Below are 21,884 nucleotides of genomic sequence, written 5' to 3'. Positions count from 1 at the left end.
CATATCAAATAGTCTTAGAAAAAACTAAGTTTTTATAAAACTAAAATACCTAAATAAAGAGTCCATATAAAATCTAATTAATCAATAGCTAAATTTTATAATAAAAAATAGTAAAAAATTCAAAATTCTTACTAAGATACAGATTAAGAAGCATCGTATAGCTCATAGTCGTCGCATCAAGCAGACAACGGGCAAGACGTAACACACATGCAAGGCATGTTGGGGAACGGGTAGGCTACGATAGTGCAAAATAAAAATTTCTACCACGTTCAAGCAGAAAACCATATGAGTAGTGGATCATGGATCATTACCACTTGACGCATAATACAGCGAAAGAAGAGTTGGAGCAGATCGGTCTAACATCATGCACGTCGATGTAGAGAAACCAGTTGGACTCAGCAGGGTTGTTGTAAACGATCAACTTCCTATTTGGGGTTTACTTCCGGGTTTGACTTCCTTGTCGGGAGAGTTTCGACTACCTAGTTGGGATCAGTTCAATCTCTGGCCTGGAATCGAACAGGGGTCGAATCAACAATAGTTTTGAGTTCTTGTCGTTGAGCCGATCAGCCTCGCAATAGAAGCAGCACCTCTACGGTATCCACACATCCTGAGGTAGAACGTCGAACGTCAATGTGCTAGCACCGCACGTACGACTAGAGTTTCGAGATGTCAAGTGAAGAGGGCACGGCTAGAGTTTTGAAGTGGCTCAACCATACACCCCTCCCCACGCCTCCCCTTATATAGACCCTATTGTGGGCTACCACGTTGGTATCCCATCAGGACTCTAGTCCCTTAAGGATCATAATCCGATCAAACCCTCTTACGGATCCAATCCGTGTGTCATGTTCCAACTCATTAAGTGTGTGGCTCGTTAGATTCATGTACAAACGACTATGACTCGAAAACCCCTTTCCAAACCAAAATCAACAGAAATCCTTAGCAGGTTATATTGACTCTTGAGTATACATAGAGATCATATCGGCTAAACCTTAATATACACGTGCATCAATCCTTTTGCCTCACAATACCAGTCAAGCTCAATACGAGACATGTGTCATCCTTAAAATAGCTCGACCAGTCACTTAATCCTATAACGGATTACTCAACTCGTGATTAACTCTTTAATCATATTGGCATGGTCATGCATATTTTAATCCAACCACATTTAGAGGCCTAGAGATATCTCTCCCATTATATACGAGGGGCAAATTATATCTTAATCGCTCACACCTCACGATATGTTTCATGGCAAACTCGAAAACTACATTTATAACTATCCAGTTACAGAGTAACATTTGGTAGCCCCAAAGTGTGCCACCATATATTCAGAGAATCAATAATGATATTAGGTCTAAAGATCTTATAGGTATAATATTTGAAATTATAACTGATGGCATATCATATAACAAACACAGCAGTATCTCAAGGTCTATCCAACACCATGTTCTCTAACATATGTCCATATTATTGATTTGATATCTCTAATATATATATGATATATGAAATATAATCATTAATCAATACATGGGCTAGTTTGTGAGTCATTATTATCCTCTATAATGATATATGACTAGTACTCATTTAAAATAACATCACAATAAAATAAAAAGCTTCACAAATAAATCACATACTTGCTAATTAATATAAATGATTATTATCCAAGAAATCAAATAACATATTATTCAAAAGTACATAAACATATACATGATATAATTATCTCCATGATTGCCTCTAGGGCATATCAGTAACAAGACAAACCTATTCTGATTTATACCTGCCGCATAATTTTAACAGTTGATCAAAATGTATACGAATCAAACCGATACATGTATATGTTTCAGATATAAATTGAATTTGGAGCATAAATAATTTTCTCTTCCACTAACATAATTTTTATATGTTCTTCATTTTATATGTTTTGTAACTAAATGATACCAGCCTCGTAAAAACTTAAAAAAACTTTTAATAAAAATTATTATGATAAAATATTATAATATAACTAACCACGCTACTAATATAAATCACCTTACTAAGTTAATCCTCTCATCTAAGAGCTATCTTCTTCGTTAAGACCTCAACTACTCACGTGTATCCCCGGCCTCCTCCTGCCACCGTGCCAGCGAACTCCTCCTCTCTCTGCCACCTCCAGCCTCTCTTCCTCTATCCGCCATGACCACCACCAAAACCCATCATCTCCGATGCGGCAACTCCTTCGCATAGTCGGACACGCTGTCACCACCCAATCCCACTGCCCTCCCCTAACTTGCAGTGTCGCCACTGCCACTCCTCACGTAGGCCACCATCTCCCCAGCCTCATTCTAAGCGGGGGGCCTCGAACCTAACTCCGGCGAATCTGGCCCCAAACCTCGCCGAAGGGTCGCCAGAGAGGACGAGGATGCCGCAGACTGGAGTAGGAATCGTTGTGAAATCCCACATGACGAAATCCATTCAAAGTTTCTTGATTTTCTGGTGACGGAAGACTGGAATGGTAGCATTGTAGCAATTCCAAAAAAACAACACGTCACTCAATGGTTCGTCCCAATGTAGACACCTTTCTGTCCACCCAATCCTGAACCCACCAGCTGCCATTCTCTCTTGATTAGTTTACTCCTCGAGGCTTCCACATGTTGGACTTAATTCTTACCGTAAGCCTCGGAGACTGTTTCACACCAGTATGGAAGGAAGGAATTCGTATACGGTTCGTATATGGTTATAGAGTCGTTCGTATGTGTATAGAGTTTGAGTCGGAGTCGGATCGTGGGATGGCACGATTCGTATTAGGATTTAGAGTTAGCCGGTCGCTATAAATGTAAGTTATAATTTCTAATTTTTGTAAGTAAGACATAAAGTCGTGTAAGTCACAAGTTGAATAGAATCAAAATTTCTTCCAGAGAGCCTCACGTGTTTTTTTGTTCATGTTGATTTTCGTTCTTGCCGAGTAATACACGACTCAGGAGTTGCTAGGCATTGCGGTTGATCAGCGTGATCGAGAGTAGCACGTACACGGCGGATAGCCAGACTAGTCGTGGTCGAGCATGTACAACTAGTCGCTCTTCTGGTTGCTCAAGTGGTCGAGAAGCCTGATCGCTTGCGTTGTCGTGAATCCGGAAGTAGTCGCGCTCGTGATCTAGTGATCGGACCCAACACCACATGTCTCCTCTGTTGGTCACATTCCAACCTTTTTACCCGCCATTTTTCTCTACTCTCTCGTCATCGACCGGAGAGGAGAGATGCAGCCTCGGGGACACCACCAAATCCTGGCATCTCGATAATACGATCAATGTGAAGCAAGGGAGAGTGGGAGATCGGGTGACAACGTGGCATGCCTTGGCTCCTGCGGCTGCTGGCCAGCGCGGCGGCGTTGCTGCTCACCGTGTCCCCGGCCATAGCCGCTGATGTCATGGAGGTCGGCGTGAACTGGGGCTCGCAGCTCTTGCACCCGCTGCTGCCGGCCTCAGTGGTCAAGGTGCTGAAGGCAAACAGCATCTCCAAGGTCAAGATGTTCGACACCGACCACTGGCCCGTCGGCGTGCTCCTCGACTCCGGCATCGAGGTCATGCTCGGCATATCCCCAACGACATGCTTGAGAGTTGAGACAATGAGCAGCAGCTACAACAACGCCAAGGATTGGGTCAAGGAGAACGTCATTGTCTATCGGCGGCAAACTGAATCTCAAGTACATATGCCAAGCATGTGATCAACCTCTCGTGAAGTCATTCATGGCCGCGAGTTTCTCCCAATCAATATTTCTTTTAGACTTCATGTCCGTTCACAAGAATATCTCTTTGACTTCTCTCTTTTACATCTTTTCATACATGCATGAATGCTTGCATGGCGTGTTCACACTCTTTCTACCCATTCACATGAGCATCTCTTTGACTTCCCTCTGTTACATCTTCCCATATATGCACGGCGTGTTCACACTCTTTTGCGTGATAACTTGAGTGCTATATATTTGTAAGTTGTAACCCTGAATATTCAATCAACAAAGATCGGTTGATTCATTCCACTATCATGGTATCAGATAGGTTTGCTTCTGCGACCTTGCTTCCGCCCCTCTAAACACTAATCGGCGACATTCGTTCGCTAGTCCTCTTCCCCGTATCATTGCTCTCCTGCACAAGACGTCCACTTTCCACTCCACCGTGCTCTCTCTACACGCTTTCTTGCCCCTTCCCTTGTCTTTCTTCCACTCAATGCCAGGGTTCTGACCGAGGCTGAGCGCGCTGAAGCTGCGTGTGCCGAGGCTGCACGCCGAGCCAAGGCGCACCGAGGCCACGCACCAGGAGGAGCAACGTCGCCTCGACGCTGAGGCCACGGCCGCCCATTCCCTCACGCTCACCAACTCCACGATGGCCCTGCACGCACAGGTCGTCGCTGTGCAAAACTTCCGTGCAATGGTCCCCATCGTCCTCGACACCAGCTCCACCAACTATAGCCACTGGCGTGACCTCTTCCTTAACACCCTCGGCAAGTACGCATTTGCTGACCACATCCTCTCCGACGATGTTTTGAACGACAAGGAGTGGCGCCACATGGACTGTACCATGAACTTGTGGATCTACGCCACGGTTTCTTCCGAACTTCTTGAGATCATAGTGGTCCTCAACGCCACTGCTAGGGAGGTGTGGCTTTGTCTTGAGCAGCAGTTTCTCGGCAACCAGGAGACACGCGCTCTCATCCTCAACGTCGAGTTCCAAAACTTTGTCCAAGGGGATCTCTCTATGACCGATTACTGCTGCCGGCTCAAAGCAATGGCCGACACTCTCGCTGATTTGGACTGGTCGCCGATCGAACATTCGTGCTCTCCGTTCTTCACGGCTTAAATGAGATGTTCTCTCATCTGGCCTCGATCCTCAAGTGTCAGCGGTCCTTTCCCACCTTCATCGAAGTGTGCTCGGATCTTCTTCTTGAAGAAATCACCATGCAGAGAAAGCCTGGCACGCCTTCTACAGCTTTCATTACCGGCACCGGTTCGGGCTCCAAGCTCGGCCAACCTAGAGCCAACCGTCAGGGCTCCTCGTTCGGCCACAGCACAGGCGGCGGTCCACCCAGCAACCCCAATGCCCAGTCCAACTCCACCAGCAGCGGCCAGTACATCTCTGGTGGTGGAGGCTCAAATTCTCATCATGACCGCCGGCATGATCGATGTCGCGACAATGGGGTCGTCACTCCAATTACACCCCTGGCAACTCCCGTTCAGGAGGCTCTCCTCCTGGAGGCCCAACCCAGTCCTGGCCTTCTCTGTATAATCCATGGATCGGAAGCATCTAGATGCGGCTCGGTCCGGTGCTGCCGTCTGCTGATCTGCTTGGGCCCCGCCTGTGAGGCCAAGATGGGCCGTATCCTCCCACCGGACAGAAGCAGGCTTTCTTCACTGGCTTTCCCCAATAGTCGGTGCATTCACAAGCCCTCTTCAGCAATAATCGGTCGGGCCTATGGTGCCTGCCCCCAACACTGGCGCCTATGGCTTCTGGGACCAACATGAGCCCACCAACTCGTTCAATACCATGACCATCACCCCACCTCCAAGCAGTGCATGGTACATGGATTCGGGAGCATCCGCGCACATGTCTTCCACCAACGGTAATCTTCAAGTTTCCTCCCTACCCACCCCCTCTACTCCAAACATCATCGTTGGCAATGGGTCTCTCCTTCCTGTCACGTCTGTTGGTTCTACTTCTTTTTCTACCTCTCAACGTCCTCTTCATTTACGACATGTTCTTGTCTCTCCGCATATTATTAAAAATCTCATTTATGTCCGTCAATTCAATACTGATAACAATTGTTCAGTTGAATTTGACCCATATGGCCTCTCTGTGAAGGATCTACAAACCAAGAATGTGATCATCAAGTGCAATAGCTCGGGCCAGGTCTACCCCCTATTTGCATCGTTGCCTCCTTCGCACGCACTCCTTGCCAACACTCCTTCATCTATTGTCTGGCATCGGTGTTTGGGTCATCTTGGTCATGAGGCCCTCTCCAAGCTCGCCCATGTTGCAGGCATCTCATGTACTAAATCAGAATCACTTTGTCAAGCATGTCAACTTGGTTGCCATGTGCGTCTTCCATTTCCTAGCTCCAACTATAGAGCCGTCCAGAATTTGTATTTAATACACTGTGATCTTTGGACTTCTCCTATTGCTAGTATCTCCGGTTATAAGTATTACTTAGTCATTCTTAATGATTGCTCTCATTTTCTTTGGACATTTCCTTTGCAATTAAAATCTGACACTTTCTCTACTTTGTCGCATTTTTCTCCTATGTCTCTGCGCAATTTGGCTGCACCATTAAGAGTGTCCAATGTGACAACGATCGGGAATTCGATAACTCCTCCACTTGTTCCTTCTTCCTCACTACTAGTGTCCAACTGCGTCTCTCATGCCCCTACACCTCCCCACAAAATGGTAAGGCTGAGCGCATCATTCATTCTATCAACAATATTGTTCGCTCCCTTCTCTTTCAAGCTAGCATGCCTCCCTATCTCATCAATCGCCACCCCACAAAGACACTTCATTTTTCTACACCCTATTTCGCTTTACATGGTGTTCAACCCACATACTCTCATTTACATGTCTTCGGGTGCAAGTGTTACCCCAACCTCTCCGCCACTACTCCCTGTAAACTGTCACCTCAGTCCACCCTCTGCATTTTTCTCGGCTGCCCCTCGGATCACAATGGATACAGATGTCTCGACCTTTCTTCCAATCGCATCATCATCTCACGTCACATCGTGTTAGATGAGTCCTCTTTTCCCTTCTCCGAGGTGTCTTCCCCACCTGCATCCGACTTTGATTTCTTGACCGAGCTCAACACTATTTTTCCTGCCTTCTATACTAACCGTGCAGGTACACTCGGAGGTCCCTCCCATGGTGTTGCTGCCCCTGCTGGTTTCCCACCACAGGCTACTTCCAGCAGCACCGTCGCTACACCAGGGGCAGTTCTACTACTGTATCAGACGAGGCAGGCCTTTCTCCTACTGCCCCTGTCGGCCTCTGGCCGCAGGTTGTTGCCAGCAGGTCACAACCTGGCTGCCCACCTTGTTTTCCCCCCTAGCTAGTCAAACTCACATTCCTCCAGCCCACCTAGTGGATGCTTGCACCAGCCCAGCTCAGGTTGGGCCGATCACTACCACGCCCCAGGATGTCAGCCCAGCTAGTGGCGCTGATCCACCCCTGGCGCCTATGTTGAACGAGCTACAGGTGCCCGCACCTGCTCAGGTGATCCTGCTTATTTCCCATCAGGCGCCAGGTCCCGCGGGCCCTCTTTCTGGTTCGGCTACCCCCGTGACTCGGGTTGCTACCAGTCAAACCGGGAAGGAAGTTGCTATCTCCATTCCTCCGGTGGCCAACCAGCACCAGATGGTCACTCGCGGCAAGAGCGGATTTCGTTTCCCGGTTAATCGTTGTCGCATCCCAAAATCCTTAATTACATAATTAAGCATAAATATGCTTCTTAAGTATTATGTTTAATTTTATGTAATTTTGATTTGTAACTCTAGAGCAATTCGTTTAAAGTCATTCGGATGAGAGAAAGAAATCCGGGAGAGAAAAGAATAAAAATTCGCAGCTAAATGGACTTTTTCTCTAACATGTGGGACCCATGCCCGGTCCCACACCCCTCTCCTCACGTGCAGCCCACCTGCTCCCTCTCTCACTCCCTCAGCTCACTCTCCCCCACCGTGCAGCACATAGGAGCAGGAATTCCTCCCTCCTCCCTCACACTCACCCTCTCTTTCTCCCTCAAATCCCACCTCTAGAGCAAGATTCGAGGTGAGTATGTGGTACCATTACGATCACGAGCTCCTAAGCTACGCACCCGCCCAATTCCTTTCTGTTTTCTCGAAGGATTTGGGCCGGATTTGATATCTTTTGGTGTTTAGGGTTGAAACACGAGGAATACCGGCGTTCATCCTCCTCCCGAGCGATTTCCCTCTGTTTCCTCCTTCACCCGGTGGTCAACAACCTCGGCAAAGACCCTTGGGTGTGTCCCCTAGGCTTACATGTCAAGAATTCATGTTTTGGTTGGATAGATTTTGAATTTTTAGCTAAGGTTGTGAAGTTCTAGTGTTCTTGAGCATTGAAGGCAATAGCCGAGTTTTGGTCGATTTCAGCTTATACGTGTGGTCCTATGCGGTAGAGGAGGTCAAGAGGGTGCTCTAGGTCCAAATCCCCACCCCAAAAGCCACTGGCATCACCAGAATCGTCGCCAATGAGCTCACCTAGTGCCCCCGGCCGCTCCCAACGGTCTGACCACACTTCCGGCGGTCTGATCGTCGTTCCAGGGGTCCGACCGCCCCTCGGGCTAGTCTAACCACCAGAACCCAAACCTCTCTACATGCCAGTGGTTTGATCGTGACTCCCGGCGGTCTAACTGCCCCTGTTGGCGGTTTGACCGTGGTCAACTCAGCAGAACCGTTTTCAGCACAGTTTAGTGTTGGCTAAAACTTGTAAAATTCATAATAAATTCTCTGTAGCTCCAACAATTTTGAAACCAATTTTTTTGGTTTCATAATAACCTAATATACCTATTAAAAATGTCCCCAAATATTAAATAATTAATTAAATTTCTGAGATTTATTAATTAGGTTAAAGCTTCATTAATTCACCATTAATTCATCGCAAGCCGAAAATGGGTGAAACCAATTTTTGTAGTCTTCTTATGACTTTTTCTATCTAGGAAAAATGTTTTCATGCATTATAAGGCATAATTTTATGGCATTTCATCATATGCATTTTTGTGGCATACATATTTGCACTTCATTCATACTCATCATTGCATGCGTTCTTCTTTAGTGAACGAAGAATCGAAGCGTGATGCGGGTGTGAGTGAAGGCGGCAGCGAGCTCCTGCATTTTCTGTGAATTCTGAGCAAACCTAAGAGTAGCAAGGCAAGCAACTAAGCATATTGCACCTTTGTTCAATTGATTGAAGTCTAAAATTTATGAACTATGCTTATGTATGTTTGCATGTGTTGAGTCGAGATCGGGTACAAATGGGTAGATCCTATGTTGAATGCATTACTTCTACCTTGAATTGTTGTTCATCCTTTCCTTGTCGCCTTGAGTATGTTGTTGGTGTCTAGATTACAAGTTAAATCGAAATGCTTAGCAATGCATAGATCACTCGGTAAAAGTCGTGTGGTGAATTGTTTCATCGTTCACGAGCATAGGCGTTGTTTACTTTCGTAATAATCACAATGTTGGATATCGGTTAATGATGGTTGGATGAGTGGTGAGTATGAGACGAGATGTGGGCGGTGCTAGAGGTGTTATCCACTCCGGAGGAAAGTCCTGGGGACAGGCCGGGAGAGGAACCCGGACACCGTAGACTGCTTGCGTCGTTTAAGCACCGATCGTCGGTGTAGTCGGCTTTAGCACTTACCTTACTCACCACATGTCGATCTAGTGGTAAGGCGAGTCGAATACCTTGTAGTTGTGATCATTTGGACGTGAGCATCGACGGTATGAGCGGGCGGGCTTGTAAGAGGTGCTAGTTTGCTCCGAGAGTAGTTCTAGTACCTCCACGCCGAGCGATGCATGATCTAAATGGTTGGGGCTTATTGGGAAAGGTTGACATGAGTACCCCCTTGTATGGATCTGTGTGGTCATGCAAGCCGTATGGTTATCAAGTCGTGTGGGTCCAGGAGTATCCCCCTGCAGGGTGTAAAAACATTTTAAAATGCCGCGCTCTCGATCATGAGCATACTTCTTTCCATCTGCATCGATCGTAGAGTTTTTCGCTTGTGGTTGATGGTTGGATATGTGGGAGATTTTTCAGTTGGTCTTTGTTACCTGTATGTTCAGAATGGTTCCAGTTATTTATGTTCAGTTGGTAGGGTAGAGTTATGTTGTTGTTGGTTAAGTTAATTGCTCACATCTATGTGTCTAGGTTATTTACTGCTTATGTTTAACTTAACCATATGGGTTTTCCTTGCTAATGGCTCAATGCATAATCCTTGGAGTCGAGCTATGCATATGTGCTCTTTATGGTTTAAGTCTTGCGAGTGCCTTCATACCCATGCCTGCGTTTTTAGGTGCTGCTGGTGAGAAAGAGCCGGTGTTTGGCTACTTCGTGCCTGTCGTTCAGGGTCGTGGGCAAGAGTAGTTTATCCTACTCTCGGAGGTCGTGCTTTTGGGGTAGAGCCTAAGAGCATGTGTCTCCACTTTCTTTTGTTGTATAGGTTTATGTTTCCGCTTCGTAGATGTTGTTGTCTTTTGTTGTAAATTAGTGTAGATGGTTGCATGGCTAAAGACTTGTAATATAAATGTTAATTACTCACTCTTTATTAAGCTATGTTGTTATGTGTTATGTTGGAAAGGCATGTGTTCCGATCTTGGGCACAAAACACGTGCCGAGACTACCGGGATAGTATTCTGGTTAATCATCAAAATTATGATTATGAATAACGATCCTCCTAGTGATTAATTAGAATTCTATTTGGACGGTTTCTCACAATCACATGAACCTTCATGCCTCCACCCTCTCACCGATTCCTAAGACGTACCATGGTGCTCTATCGGATACTAATTAGCGCGTTTCTATGACTGAAAAATTTGAGGCTCTCTAGGCAAACAACACTTGGCATCTCATTCCTCGACCTCCAGGCGCAAATATTGTCACCGGCAAATCGGTCTTTCATCACATGTTTCGACCGGATGGTTCTCTTGATCGCTACAAGACTCATTGGGTTCTTCGTGGTTTCACCCAGCATCCTGGCATTGACTTTGATGAAACTTTCAGTCATGTCGTCAAGCCCACTACTGTCCGCATAATTCTCACATTGGCTCTCTCCCGTGCCTGGCTAATTTATTAGCTCGATGTGAAGAATGCCTTCCTACATGGAACGCTTTCTGAGACAGTCTACTGTGCATAACCCTCTAGTTTTGTTGACCCTGATTGGCCTGATGATGTGTGTAGATTGAACAAGTCACTCTACGGACTCAAGTAGGCACCTCGAGCATGGTATAGTCGATTTGCCTCCCACCTCCTGTCTCTTGGTTTTGTGGAGGCGAAGTCTAACACATCCTTATTCATTTTTCGGTGTGGTTTGGATACTATCTACCTACTCCTATATGTCGATGATATTGTCTTGACAGCTTCATCTCTTAGTCTTCTTCGTCACACTATTGAGGCTCTTCAACAAGAATTTGCGATGAAGGACCTTGGACCTCTTCATCATTTTTTGGGGATTACGGTTAATCATTGTGATGATGCTCTTTTTCTCTCACAGTGACAATATATCCTAGATATCTTGGAGCTGGCAGGGATGTTAGCATGTAAACCCTGCAGCACCCCAGCCGACACACATGCTAAGCTCTCCAGTGATTGTGCTCCCGTGGATGACCCGACTCACTACCGCAGTCTGGCAGGTGTTCTGCAATATTTGACCTTTACTCGTCCGGATATCGCTTATGTTGTATAGTAGGTCTGCCTATTCATGCACGACCCTCATGAGCCTCATCTTAATTTGGTGAAACGCATTCTGAGATACCTTCAGGGGACTCTTGATTATGGTCTTGCTCTTCATCGTACCTCCACCACTATTTTGACTGTCTACACTGATGCTGATTGGTCTGGTTGCCCTGACACTCGAAAGTGCACCTCTGGTTATGCGGTCTTCGTCGGAGATAATCTTATCTCTTGGTCATCCAAATGGCAGAATATAGTATCCCGGTCCAGCGCTGAGGCTAAGTACCGTGATGTCGCCAATGGTGTTGTGGAGGCTTGTTGGCTGCGCCAGTTGCTCATGGAGCTCCACAATCCACTTCGGCATGCTACTGTTGTTTATTGTGATAATGTCAGCATGGTCTATGTCTCCAGCAACCCACTCCAGCATCAACATACCAAGCATGTGGAGATTGACATGCACTTTGTTCGTGAACGTGTCAGCCTCAGTGACGTCCGTGTTATGTGTCCCAACGTCCTCTCAGTACGCCGACATCTTCACCAAAGGGCTGCCCACTTCGGTCTTCCAAGAGTTTCACTCCAGTCTCAACGTTCGGCAAGCTCCCATCTCAATTGCGGGGGAGTGTTAGTCTTCCTGCCCGTTCACACGAGCATCTCTTTGACTTCCCTCTTTTACATCTTCCCATGCATGCATGAATGCATGCATGGTGTGTTCACACTCTTCCTGCCTATTCACACGAGCATCTCTATGACTTTCCTCTTTTACATCTTCCCATGTATGCATGAATGCATGCACGGCGTGTTCACACTCTTTTGTGTGATAGCTTGAGTGCTATATATTTGTAAGTTGTAACTCTGAATATTCAATCAACAAAGATCATGTGATTCATTCCACTATCACTTTCAATGACAAATCAAATGTTATTTGATCGAGCAGGTACGTAGCAGTCGGGAATGAGCCATTCCTCAAGGCCTACAATGGGTCATTCATGAAGACCACATTCCCGGTGCTCACAAACATCCAGAAGGCACCCGTCGAGGCCGGCCACGGTGGCACCGTGAAGGCAGCCGTCCCGCTCAACACCGACGTTTACGTCTTCTTTGATGACAAGCAGTCCTCCGGCGCGTTCTGGCCAGACATCAACGACCTCATGACCTACATGGTCAAGTTCCTCCATGACCATGGCTCCCTTTTGTCATCAACATCTACCCCTTCCTCAGCCTGGCCCTGAGCGACGATTTCCCCTTCGACTTTGCCTTCTTCGACGGCGGCAAGAACATACAGGACAAGGGTGGCATCAGCTACTCCAACGTGTTTGACGCCAACTACGACACGCTCATGAGCGCACTGAAGAAGGCCAGCATGCCCAAACTCAAGGTTGTCATCGGTGAGGCCGACTGGCCCACCGATGACAACAAGAAAGTCGACGCCAAACTCGCGAGGCGGTTCTACGACAGCCTCCTGAAGAAGCTGGTCAAGAAGGAAGGCACCCCGCTCTGGCCGGGCAACCTGGAGGTCTACTTGTTTGGTCTCTTCAATGAGGACATGAAGAGCATCACACCAGGGGACTTCTAGCGGCACTGGGGCATCCTCGCCTACGACAGCAAGCCCAAGTTCCCGATGGACCTGACGGGCAGGGAAACGATAAGCTCCTCACTGCCATGCCCGATGTGCAATACCTCCCGAAGCAGTGGTGCGTGTTCAACGACACAGCTAAGACCATCCCCAACCGATTCCCGTCAGGGTCCAGAATCCCTTCACGAAGGAATTTTCGTTCCCTTTAGCGCTCCAACGGTTTCCCTTTGTGATCCCTTCATGAAGGGATTCCCAAGGTCATTCCCTTCAGAATGAGATTTTCTCTCCTTTCACTTCACGAATCCCTTTAGAGGGAAGCTGTTGGAGATGAGAAAAAAATAAAGGGAATGAAAACGAGAAGGAGAATCGAGAAGTGAACGAAATGAAGGGAATATGGTTAGGGATGATCTAAGGTCCAGTTGAAGCTGCCAGGCAACATCCAGTACGCGAGCGCCAGCGGCGACTGCACGACGCTCAGGTACGGCAGCTCCTGCAATGGGCTGGACGAGAAGAGCAACATCTCCCAATATTAGTGTTAATCTTGTTGCATGCATGCTTATTTATTTTGCATTGTACTGCTCACGTATTAGGTGAGTTCATACGTGTGCATGGATGTCTACTGAGGCTTGCACGTTGCATTAGTGAGTGATGCATGAACGTGTGTTAGTCATAGGAATGATAGTTGTTTAGTGAGCGATGTACTACTCGGTAAGAGATGTGGCCACTGAGATTATAGGGTGCATGCATTAGGATAGGGATCATGCATGTTTAGTCATATGCACGTTAGAATGTGTAGCGCTTAAGACGGATCTGAGCCGGTGGACTCAGAAGCCAGGGCGTTCAGCACTTGTCTATTTAAGTTAAGTACTTGTATCAGTCAGTTAACACATAAAGAAAGCAGAAGAAGAAAATATGGCTAAGCAGTTACGACCAGACCAAGTGTGTGCTTTGTTTCTCTGTTCTACGTGTTCATCTTCCACCTAGCAGTGCTTATGTGCTTGTGACTCTGTGATTGTTGTGTCCATTGAGAGAGTGCCTGAGTAGAGTACCTGGGCATCTCCAACACCTATGCGTTCAACATGTACTTCCAGATGCAGGACCAGGACGTGCGCGCCTGCGACTTCGACGGGCTCGCCAAGATCACCGATAAGAACGCGTCCACGCGCGGGTGCCAGTTCCCGATCCAGATCGTCAGCGCCGGTGGTCGGGCGGCGCCCGCGCTCGGGTGGGCGGCGCTCTTGGCCTTGGCTGTGATATTGTTTGTGTAAAGTGAGGTTGTGAGTCGTGACATCGTGTAGAAGGGGTATATGTATGTGAAAGACTGCACAATGCCCATGTTGCTACGGTCTCTTTTGTCTCATGATGGAATGCAAAGCACACTCAACTTGCGAGCCATATTAGCACTACTACAGTACTCCCTCCGTCAGAACGTAGATGATGTTTTATCTTTTTCTATAATATTTAAATATATTATGTTCTATAATTTTGAGATAACTTTAGTCTAAATTTTTTCCAATCTTACCCCTTCCATAATGTAAAAAACTCAAAGTGACGGGTCATAACGTCATGGATGACGGGTCCCGCACCCGTCACCCCGAACGCGTCAATGATGACCAAATATAAGTGATGGGTAAGGATCCGTCATCAATAAGATTATTGGTGACGGGTCAAAACTTAACCCGTCGCTTATGAAGGTCATAAGTGACGGATCTGTAACCCATCACTTGTTACAAGTCATAAGTGAACTTTTTTATGTTTTTAAAAATGAAAAAGTCTCAAAAAATATTTTGTTTACTCGACCCGAGCCCATCGCATATACCCCACAAGCCACATCTTTTTCAAAGTATTTTCAATACTTGCATTCCACGGGAATTGAACCCACCACCTCTCTCGCGCGTGAACCCCCTCACAAACTCGGATATCACGCTATTGTGATATGAAGCAAATATTTTATCGTTTTAAGTTTCGTTGCCGAAGGTTATAGGTGATGGGTCATAACCATGACCCGTCATCTAATTACTCATAGGTTACGGGTCACGGTTATGACCCGTCACCTATATTTATATTTATGTTACCAATTTGAATTATATGTTGCTCTAGATCTTAATCGCAAAGGGAATAAAAACATTTTTAATAGTTCGATTCAAAGTTTTGGAATCAGAGAGTGGGACTAAATTTCAATTGAGTTGTTCACTTCGACTGAAAGCAGCTGCAGAATTGAAATAAGCAATATAACTAATGTTTCAAATAAGTGACCCAGAGCACTCTCGGTAAAACAGGTATAACTTTTATATACGGACTCCGAATTCGACGTTTTTTGGACTCTACGGATATCTACAGAAAAAGTTGCATCCGTTTCTCACTGACTTTGTCAGATTTGGTGAATTTTTCGAGACAAAAAACGGCTTGGAAAATTGAGTTCTCGCTTCAAAAATTTCTGCATTATTTTCGGAACGCGTGTTTGTGTCCAAAGCCGCCACCCCTTACATCAAACTTAAGCAGATATGTACATAATTAATATATAAGCAAATTGTTGAATGTGTATTATTTCTTTTACTACATATTTTATGGTCTGCAAATAAATGTAACTAGTTATTATTTTTAATTAATAGTAGCTAGATTTATAATTGATATAAATTATGAAGGATAAATTATTTTTTTCACGACTACATAAAAAATTGTTGAGTTGATGGGCTAATACATATAATGTTTCATCAAACTGATTGACTATATATCTAATAATGATTGAGTAATTAAAATTCCTTCCTCTGCTCTGTTGCATCAAACTGGTCATTAGTGATAGGTCAAAACTTGATCCGTCACTAATGACTCTGTAGAATAACTCATCACTAATGAATTAGTCATTGGTGATGAGTCACAACTTGACCCGACACTTATAACTTGCCTAAAATGACCCGTCACTGATGACGAGTTATAAGTGACGGATCACAACTAGATCCGTCACTTATGTCTGGCGTAGGATGACCCGTCACTGATGACGTCATCAGTGATGGGTTACAACCACGACTCTTCACTTTTAACATAAATGACGGGGTCATATTACGACCTATCATTAATTTCGTGTCTCATTTATCTATTTTTCACGTAATATTCATTAAGTAACTATCAATGCAAGTCTCATTTTTATACAATAAATAATATTAAAATAAGGTAAGACAGTTATTTTATCTTTCACCTTAATACTTATACTCAACTTAAAACATTATTTATTTTGAGACGAAGGGACTACAACAGATGGTATTTAACCAAATTTTGGCCATATTTGACTGTTATTTGATATGGCTCCATCTTATTTAACACTTTAGTCATTTTGGATTTGAAGTTAGCTATTGGGAAGCTTTTTTTTTCTTGGTTTTATATGCTTCATTTTGGGGGGAGGGATTCTATAGAGCAATGTTGCTGATGTCTTCTCATGCAACACCACTGGATAGCCGATGTCTCTAACATGGATCTCATATAAATAGAAAATTATTATGTATGTATGCTCATTACTTGATATATATGATTAATATTAAATAAAACATATCTACCGTTTTGAGATTCACATTCAGGAGAGACTGTGCCCATCCAAACAGTGTTGCAGAAGGGTGTATAGATTTTTTTTCTCCCATTTTGACACAAACCAAACTAGCAGTTGTGGGGTCACTTCTTACATAGATTTAGGTGTGCCCCGACAGTTGTGCAACCAAGTGGCAGATATACTTCTTACATATAACGAGGAGTTGAAGTATTGAGTTGTAGCTTTCAGGCCACTAGCTGGCGGCGGCAATGGGCTACCTAGTTACGCCGGGTGGTGGACAGGTGGGAGGAAGACGAGACCAAAAAGGAGCTTCTCATTGACAGGAAGACAGACTAACCGCGAGTTGTTAGATGGTTTACCTGATTACTTCCTAGCGCGAGTAAGAGCTGCCTTTCAGCTCTACATGTGCTGATGTGCACGATCTCTTCCCGCTACGGTTTGAGATTTGTGCTAGAGTGAAAGCGAAAATATTTTCCTGAACTGCCATTTACAGATCTCGAAGCGGCCGTGTGCTGGAGCGAAAAGGAAATGTTTTTTCCAACCGCCATTCCACATTGGCGCGGATCTCAAGGCAACTATGCTGTTATGATAGTGCAAGCAGAAATGTTTTTCTCGGATTAATGGGTATACACCACTATACACATTCACCATACACTCACACAAGTGTACTCAAATATATGTAAATTATAGGCATCAGAATTTAATCTCGGTGGATGGAACCGTTTGTGCATGGTGTGGACAGTTGCCATAGAAATGACCCCAGCAAGACAGTTTGAGAAAATTCTACTATTTTTTACGCATGTATGAGTTATTAAGATCGTTCATTTATATATAAGATTGATGCAGATAAAGTCGATGACAAATTATAAAGTAGTTGAAACAATCAACTGATGAATATATATTAAGTAAAAAAATAAAGAACAAGATAACCCAGGTATCCATACTTATATGAAGTTGTCTTTTCCGAACAAGACACTAGCACGACCTCGAGAAACCATGCATGCCATATTGCCACAATTAGTGTGAGAGAATCACTATCTCCTACGGGGGAGGGAGGCCTTCCTTTCTACCAGTTCCTGCCGATTGTCAATTCCTTGGACGCCATATATCCATGAATCCATCTAGGGCGGCAAGCCAAGGCCATTCTTTCAAACTCGCCGTAGTTATTGTCGCATAACCCATCATTTTTTTCGTTCAGTTCCTGATGCACTAGCTGATCGATTGTATACAAGATGAACGACCTGTTCTCGTCGAGCTCGTTCAAGAAGTATGCGGATGCGAATCCGCAGCCGTCGGCGGGAGACATGGAGGCCGGCGGCGAGAACGTGGTGAACCTCGACAAGTTCTTCGAGGACGTGGAGGCGGTGAAGGAGGACATGCGCGAGCTGGAGGGCATGTACAAGCGCCTCCAGTCCGCGAACGAGGAGAGCAAGACGGCGCACGACGCCCGCGCCGTCAAGTCCCTCCGCGCCCGCATGGACGCCGACGTCGAGCAGGTTCTCCGCCGCGCCAAGGCCGTCAAGGGCAAGCTCGAGGCCCTCGACCGCTCCAACGCCACCTCCCGCAAGGTCCCCGGCTGCGGGCCAGGCTCCTCTGCCGATCGCACCCGCACCTCCGTTGTCGCCGGCCTCGGCAAGAAGCTCAAGGACCTCATGGACGACTTTCAGGTACGCAATGCATACAACTTTGTTGTGCCATGGACTTCATGATGCCTGACGAGAATGCGCATGGTACGCGCACATGCAGGGGTTGAGGACGAGGATGGCGGCGGAGTACAAGGAGACGGTGGCGCGGCGGTACTACACAGTGACGGGGGAGAAGGCTGAGGACAGCACGATCGAGTCGCTCATCTCATCGGGGGAGAGCGAGTCGTTCCTGCAGAAGGCGATCCAAGAGCAAGGGCGCGGGCAGGTGATGGACACCATATCGGAGATCCAGGAGCGGCACGACGCCGTGAAGGATATCGAGTGCAGCCTGATGGACCTGCACCAGGTGTTCCTGGACATGGCCGCGCTCGTGGAAGCGCAGGGGCACCAGCTCAACGACATCGAGAGCCACGTCGCGCACGCCAGCTCCTTCGTGCGCCGCGGCACCGTCGAGCTGGAGACCGCGCGCGAGTACCAGAAGAGCAGCCGCAAGTGGATGTGCATCGCCGTCCTCGCCGGGGTCGTGCTCGTGGCCGTCCTCGTCCTGCCCGTCCTCGTCAACCTCCGCATCTTGACGCTCCCCAGATGATTCATCTCCGTGATGTCGCGATTCTCACTTCTTGTTGTTCTTGTCTCTTGAACCGTACTTCGTTTTACCAAGGATTTCGGTTTTTTTTGTTTTGAGGGCTGTACCTTTTTCCTTCTTTTTTGGTAGAAATAGTAGTGTTCAAAAGCAGGAACTACTAGATTGAGAAGACATGCTTGGGACGTCTGAAACTGTGACCTATAGTGATTATACTGGTTTCGGTATTTCGACATTGAAGCCAAGCGGCGTGGATGATCAAGCTTAGTTTTACACACAGGATATTCAGAACGTGGATGTTCATACGAATTTAGGTTCTAGTGTTTTATGCAAAAATTTCTGTTTCCTCCGTTCTTTTTTATTCGTCGGTATTAACTTTTTTCCATCTTCTAGGTGCATTTTTTACCAATACTTTATGCAACTTTATATTGATGTGTACAAAAAAATTTATACTTTTACGAAAGAATTTCAAAAGAACAATATAGCAGTATGATTTCTATATAACAATTCCTTAAATATTTGAAATCATCATTGGTCAAACTTCAAAAAATTTGACGGCATAAATTCTAGGAAAAAAAAATTGGAGGTAGTATGCAATTGCAACATTCAAAACGAGCCCTTTCACTTTGTTGGCTCAAATGGATCTAAATACCAGATAAACAATTGCCAGGTGTCCACCTGTTCAGCTCATCCAGACGTCCACCAGCTGTATAATTTATGGCATTGTACCGCAATGTATAAGAGTTCAGTAAATAAAATGTATAAAAGAAATATATTTGTTGTAATTTTCACATTACTGTGCACTAATAAAATACTCCCTCCGTTCTGGTATACATGGCGTATTAGCGATTTTGCTAAGACCAATAATGCCACGTGCTACAGAATTTTGGACGAACGTACCCTCCCGCACGGCTGCTTCCTTCCTCGCTTAAATGCCACGCAGTCAAACCGTTGCCGCCCTTTCTCCTGCATGCATGCAGATCCTGCACCGCCCTTTCTCCTGCCTGGCCCAAAAGCTGTAGCGGAGCTTTGCCGTGCTCACTTCCGCGCTCGCCCTGGCTAAAAAAGATGACGTGAATCATTGCCACGCGCTCTCCCGCGGTCGTCACCACTCAAATACTGCATGCAGATCCTCCTCCCGCGCTCTCCCTCACTCGCCATGGCCCTTTGCTTGCATGTGCTTCGTCGCGTCATTTTCTCCCTCGCACGCTATGCCCAAAAGCTGCACCCGAACTTCGCCGCGTGCACTCCTGCGCTCGCCATGGCCCAAATCGATCACGCGAACCATCACCACGCACTCTCCCGTGCTCGTCTTTGCCCAAATACTGCATGCAGATCCTCCTCCCACGCTCTCCCTCGCTCGCCATGGCCCTTTGCTTGCATGCACTTTGTCGCATCGTCCCCCCCCCCCCCCCGCGCTCGCCATGCCTAAAAGCTGCAGCGGAACTTCGCCGCACGCACTCCCGCGCTCACCATGGCGCAAATTGATCACGCGAATAGTCGCCGCACGCTCTTCCGCGCTCGCCATTGCCCAATTCTCTCGCTATGTATACTTTCTTTTGCCCTCTTCTCCCAGAGACATTAGCATTGATCTCTACTACTCCCTTCTCATCCCAATTTGAGTAGATGGCCAATTTTGATCTCAATTCTTCCCCAACTGATTGGAACAGAATTATTGATTACCCGGTGATCGATTTGCAGTACGACCTCGAGTTGGCAGCAAGCGATGAAGGTGAGCGTATGAATCGATTTGCAGTACCCCTGATTTCTTTGTTGTTCTTGGATTGATTTTGATGTTGATTTTGTTGGTTTAACAGAAGGAGGTAGTGGCGTGCACGGCCTAGACAGACGCTGGCAATGCACGCTCAGACTAGCGGGGCGAGGACGTGCTAGACAAGCCAGCCTTGGTGTCGCTGGAATCGGACGCGCCGGCCGCAGAGTCACCGGCCTACGTAACTCGCGCCTAGGATTCGTCGGGCGCAGAATAACCACTACCAGTGCGTTCATTGGGCGCGGACAGGGCGGCCTACGAGTCGTCGAAGGAGGACATGCGGGGCATGGCCATGAGCACGAAGAACAAACACACTGGAGGAGGAGAACCATGATGCCGAGGAAGGAGAACTTGCTCAAATGGATGTGGACGGTGACGTGCATGTTGCAGCCGGCCCTGAAATGAGTAAGTTTGTTCATGTACACACACAAAAGTTTGATTACATACTCCAAATTTGATTATTGTACATGGAAATGAGTAAGTTTGTTCATGTACACACACAAAAGATTGTGGCGACGGTCGAGAAGTAGGAGAAGGCGGTATTGGTGACCACTGCCTAGGCAAACGCTGGCAACACAGACTCGAACTCGCTGGGCAAAGACATGCCGGACGTGGGTTTCATATGTCGTGTTGACAGCGGACTCGAAGTCGCTATACAAGGCAGCTTACGTCTTGTCGGACACGGACGCACCAGTCGCGGAAGCACCAGGACCAGTGGCCTCATTCGGCATGGACTGGGTGGCATCGAAGGAGTAGTAGGACTCGCTGGAGGAGGACTTGAGGACAACCATAACGACCAGGAAGAAGAACATGCTCAAATGGATGAGGACGGTGACGAGTCTGTTTCAGCCCGCTCTGAAACGAGTAAGATTGAGTATTTTATGCTACATTTGATTCTTGGCCGAATGTATTTTTGGTTACGTTTGATAAGCCTATTGTTTTTTTTTTTTTGCATTTGTAGATCAATGTGGCAATGTCATTAGAAGTAAGCAGCACACCGATGAAGACAAACGTGCTATATATGCCATGCTCTTGCATAGAACTTCCTTTGGCGTATTGAAGCATGGAGTGACCGCGGCAATTGCTGCCGAAACTGGTGTGCCTTTAAGAACTTTTCAAAGGATATCAAAGAATGGAAAGGATGGTGGGGTACTAGGAGTGGTGAGCAAGAATCCAAATAATTGTGGCCCCAAGCGAATTGCTTTCAATCCCGAAGCCATTAAAGGTATACCGTTGCATAAGAGGACTACTCTTAAGGATATCGCGTGTGAGATGCATATGTCAAAGACCACATTGTTCAGGCGGTTAAAAGAGGGTAGGTTTAGGCGGCACACAAATGCAATCAAATTTACGCTGACA

General features: G+C 46.3%; 1 protein-coding gene and 1 pseudogene across 1 annotated transcript; both read left to right on the top strand.

Moving 5' to 3' along the window:
• Nucleotides 1-3,322: 3,322 nt before the first annotated feature.
• LOC133927717 (glucan endo-1,3-beta-glucosidase 8-like) lies at nt 3,323-14,252 on the top strand (annotated as a pseudogene).
• A 3,290-nt stretch (nt 14,253-17,542) lies between these two features.
• On the top strand, nt 17,543-18,999 carry LOC133925940 (syntaxin-124-like). Its single transcript, XM_062371680.1, has 2 exons — nt 17,543-18,192; nt 18,272-18,999. Exons 1-2 carry the CDS (start codon nt 17,758-17,760, stop codon nt 18,758-18,760), a joined length of 924 nt encoding a protein of 307 aa, XP_062227664.1. The 5' UTR covers nt 17,543-17,757; the 3' UTR covers nt 18,761-18,999.
• Nucleotides 19,000-21,884: the final 2,885 nt, after the last annotated feature.

This window comes from Phragmites australis, chromosome 8, assembly GCF_958298935.1.
Source record: "Phragmites australis chromosome 8, lpPhrAust1.1, whole genome shotgun sequence".
NCBI lineage: Eukaryota > Viridiplantae > Streptophyta > Magnoliopsida > Poales > Poaceae > Phragmites > Phragmites australis.
Note: the sequence above shows the minus strand (reverse complement) of the source record. Positions and strands in the feature narration are given on the sequence as shown.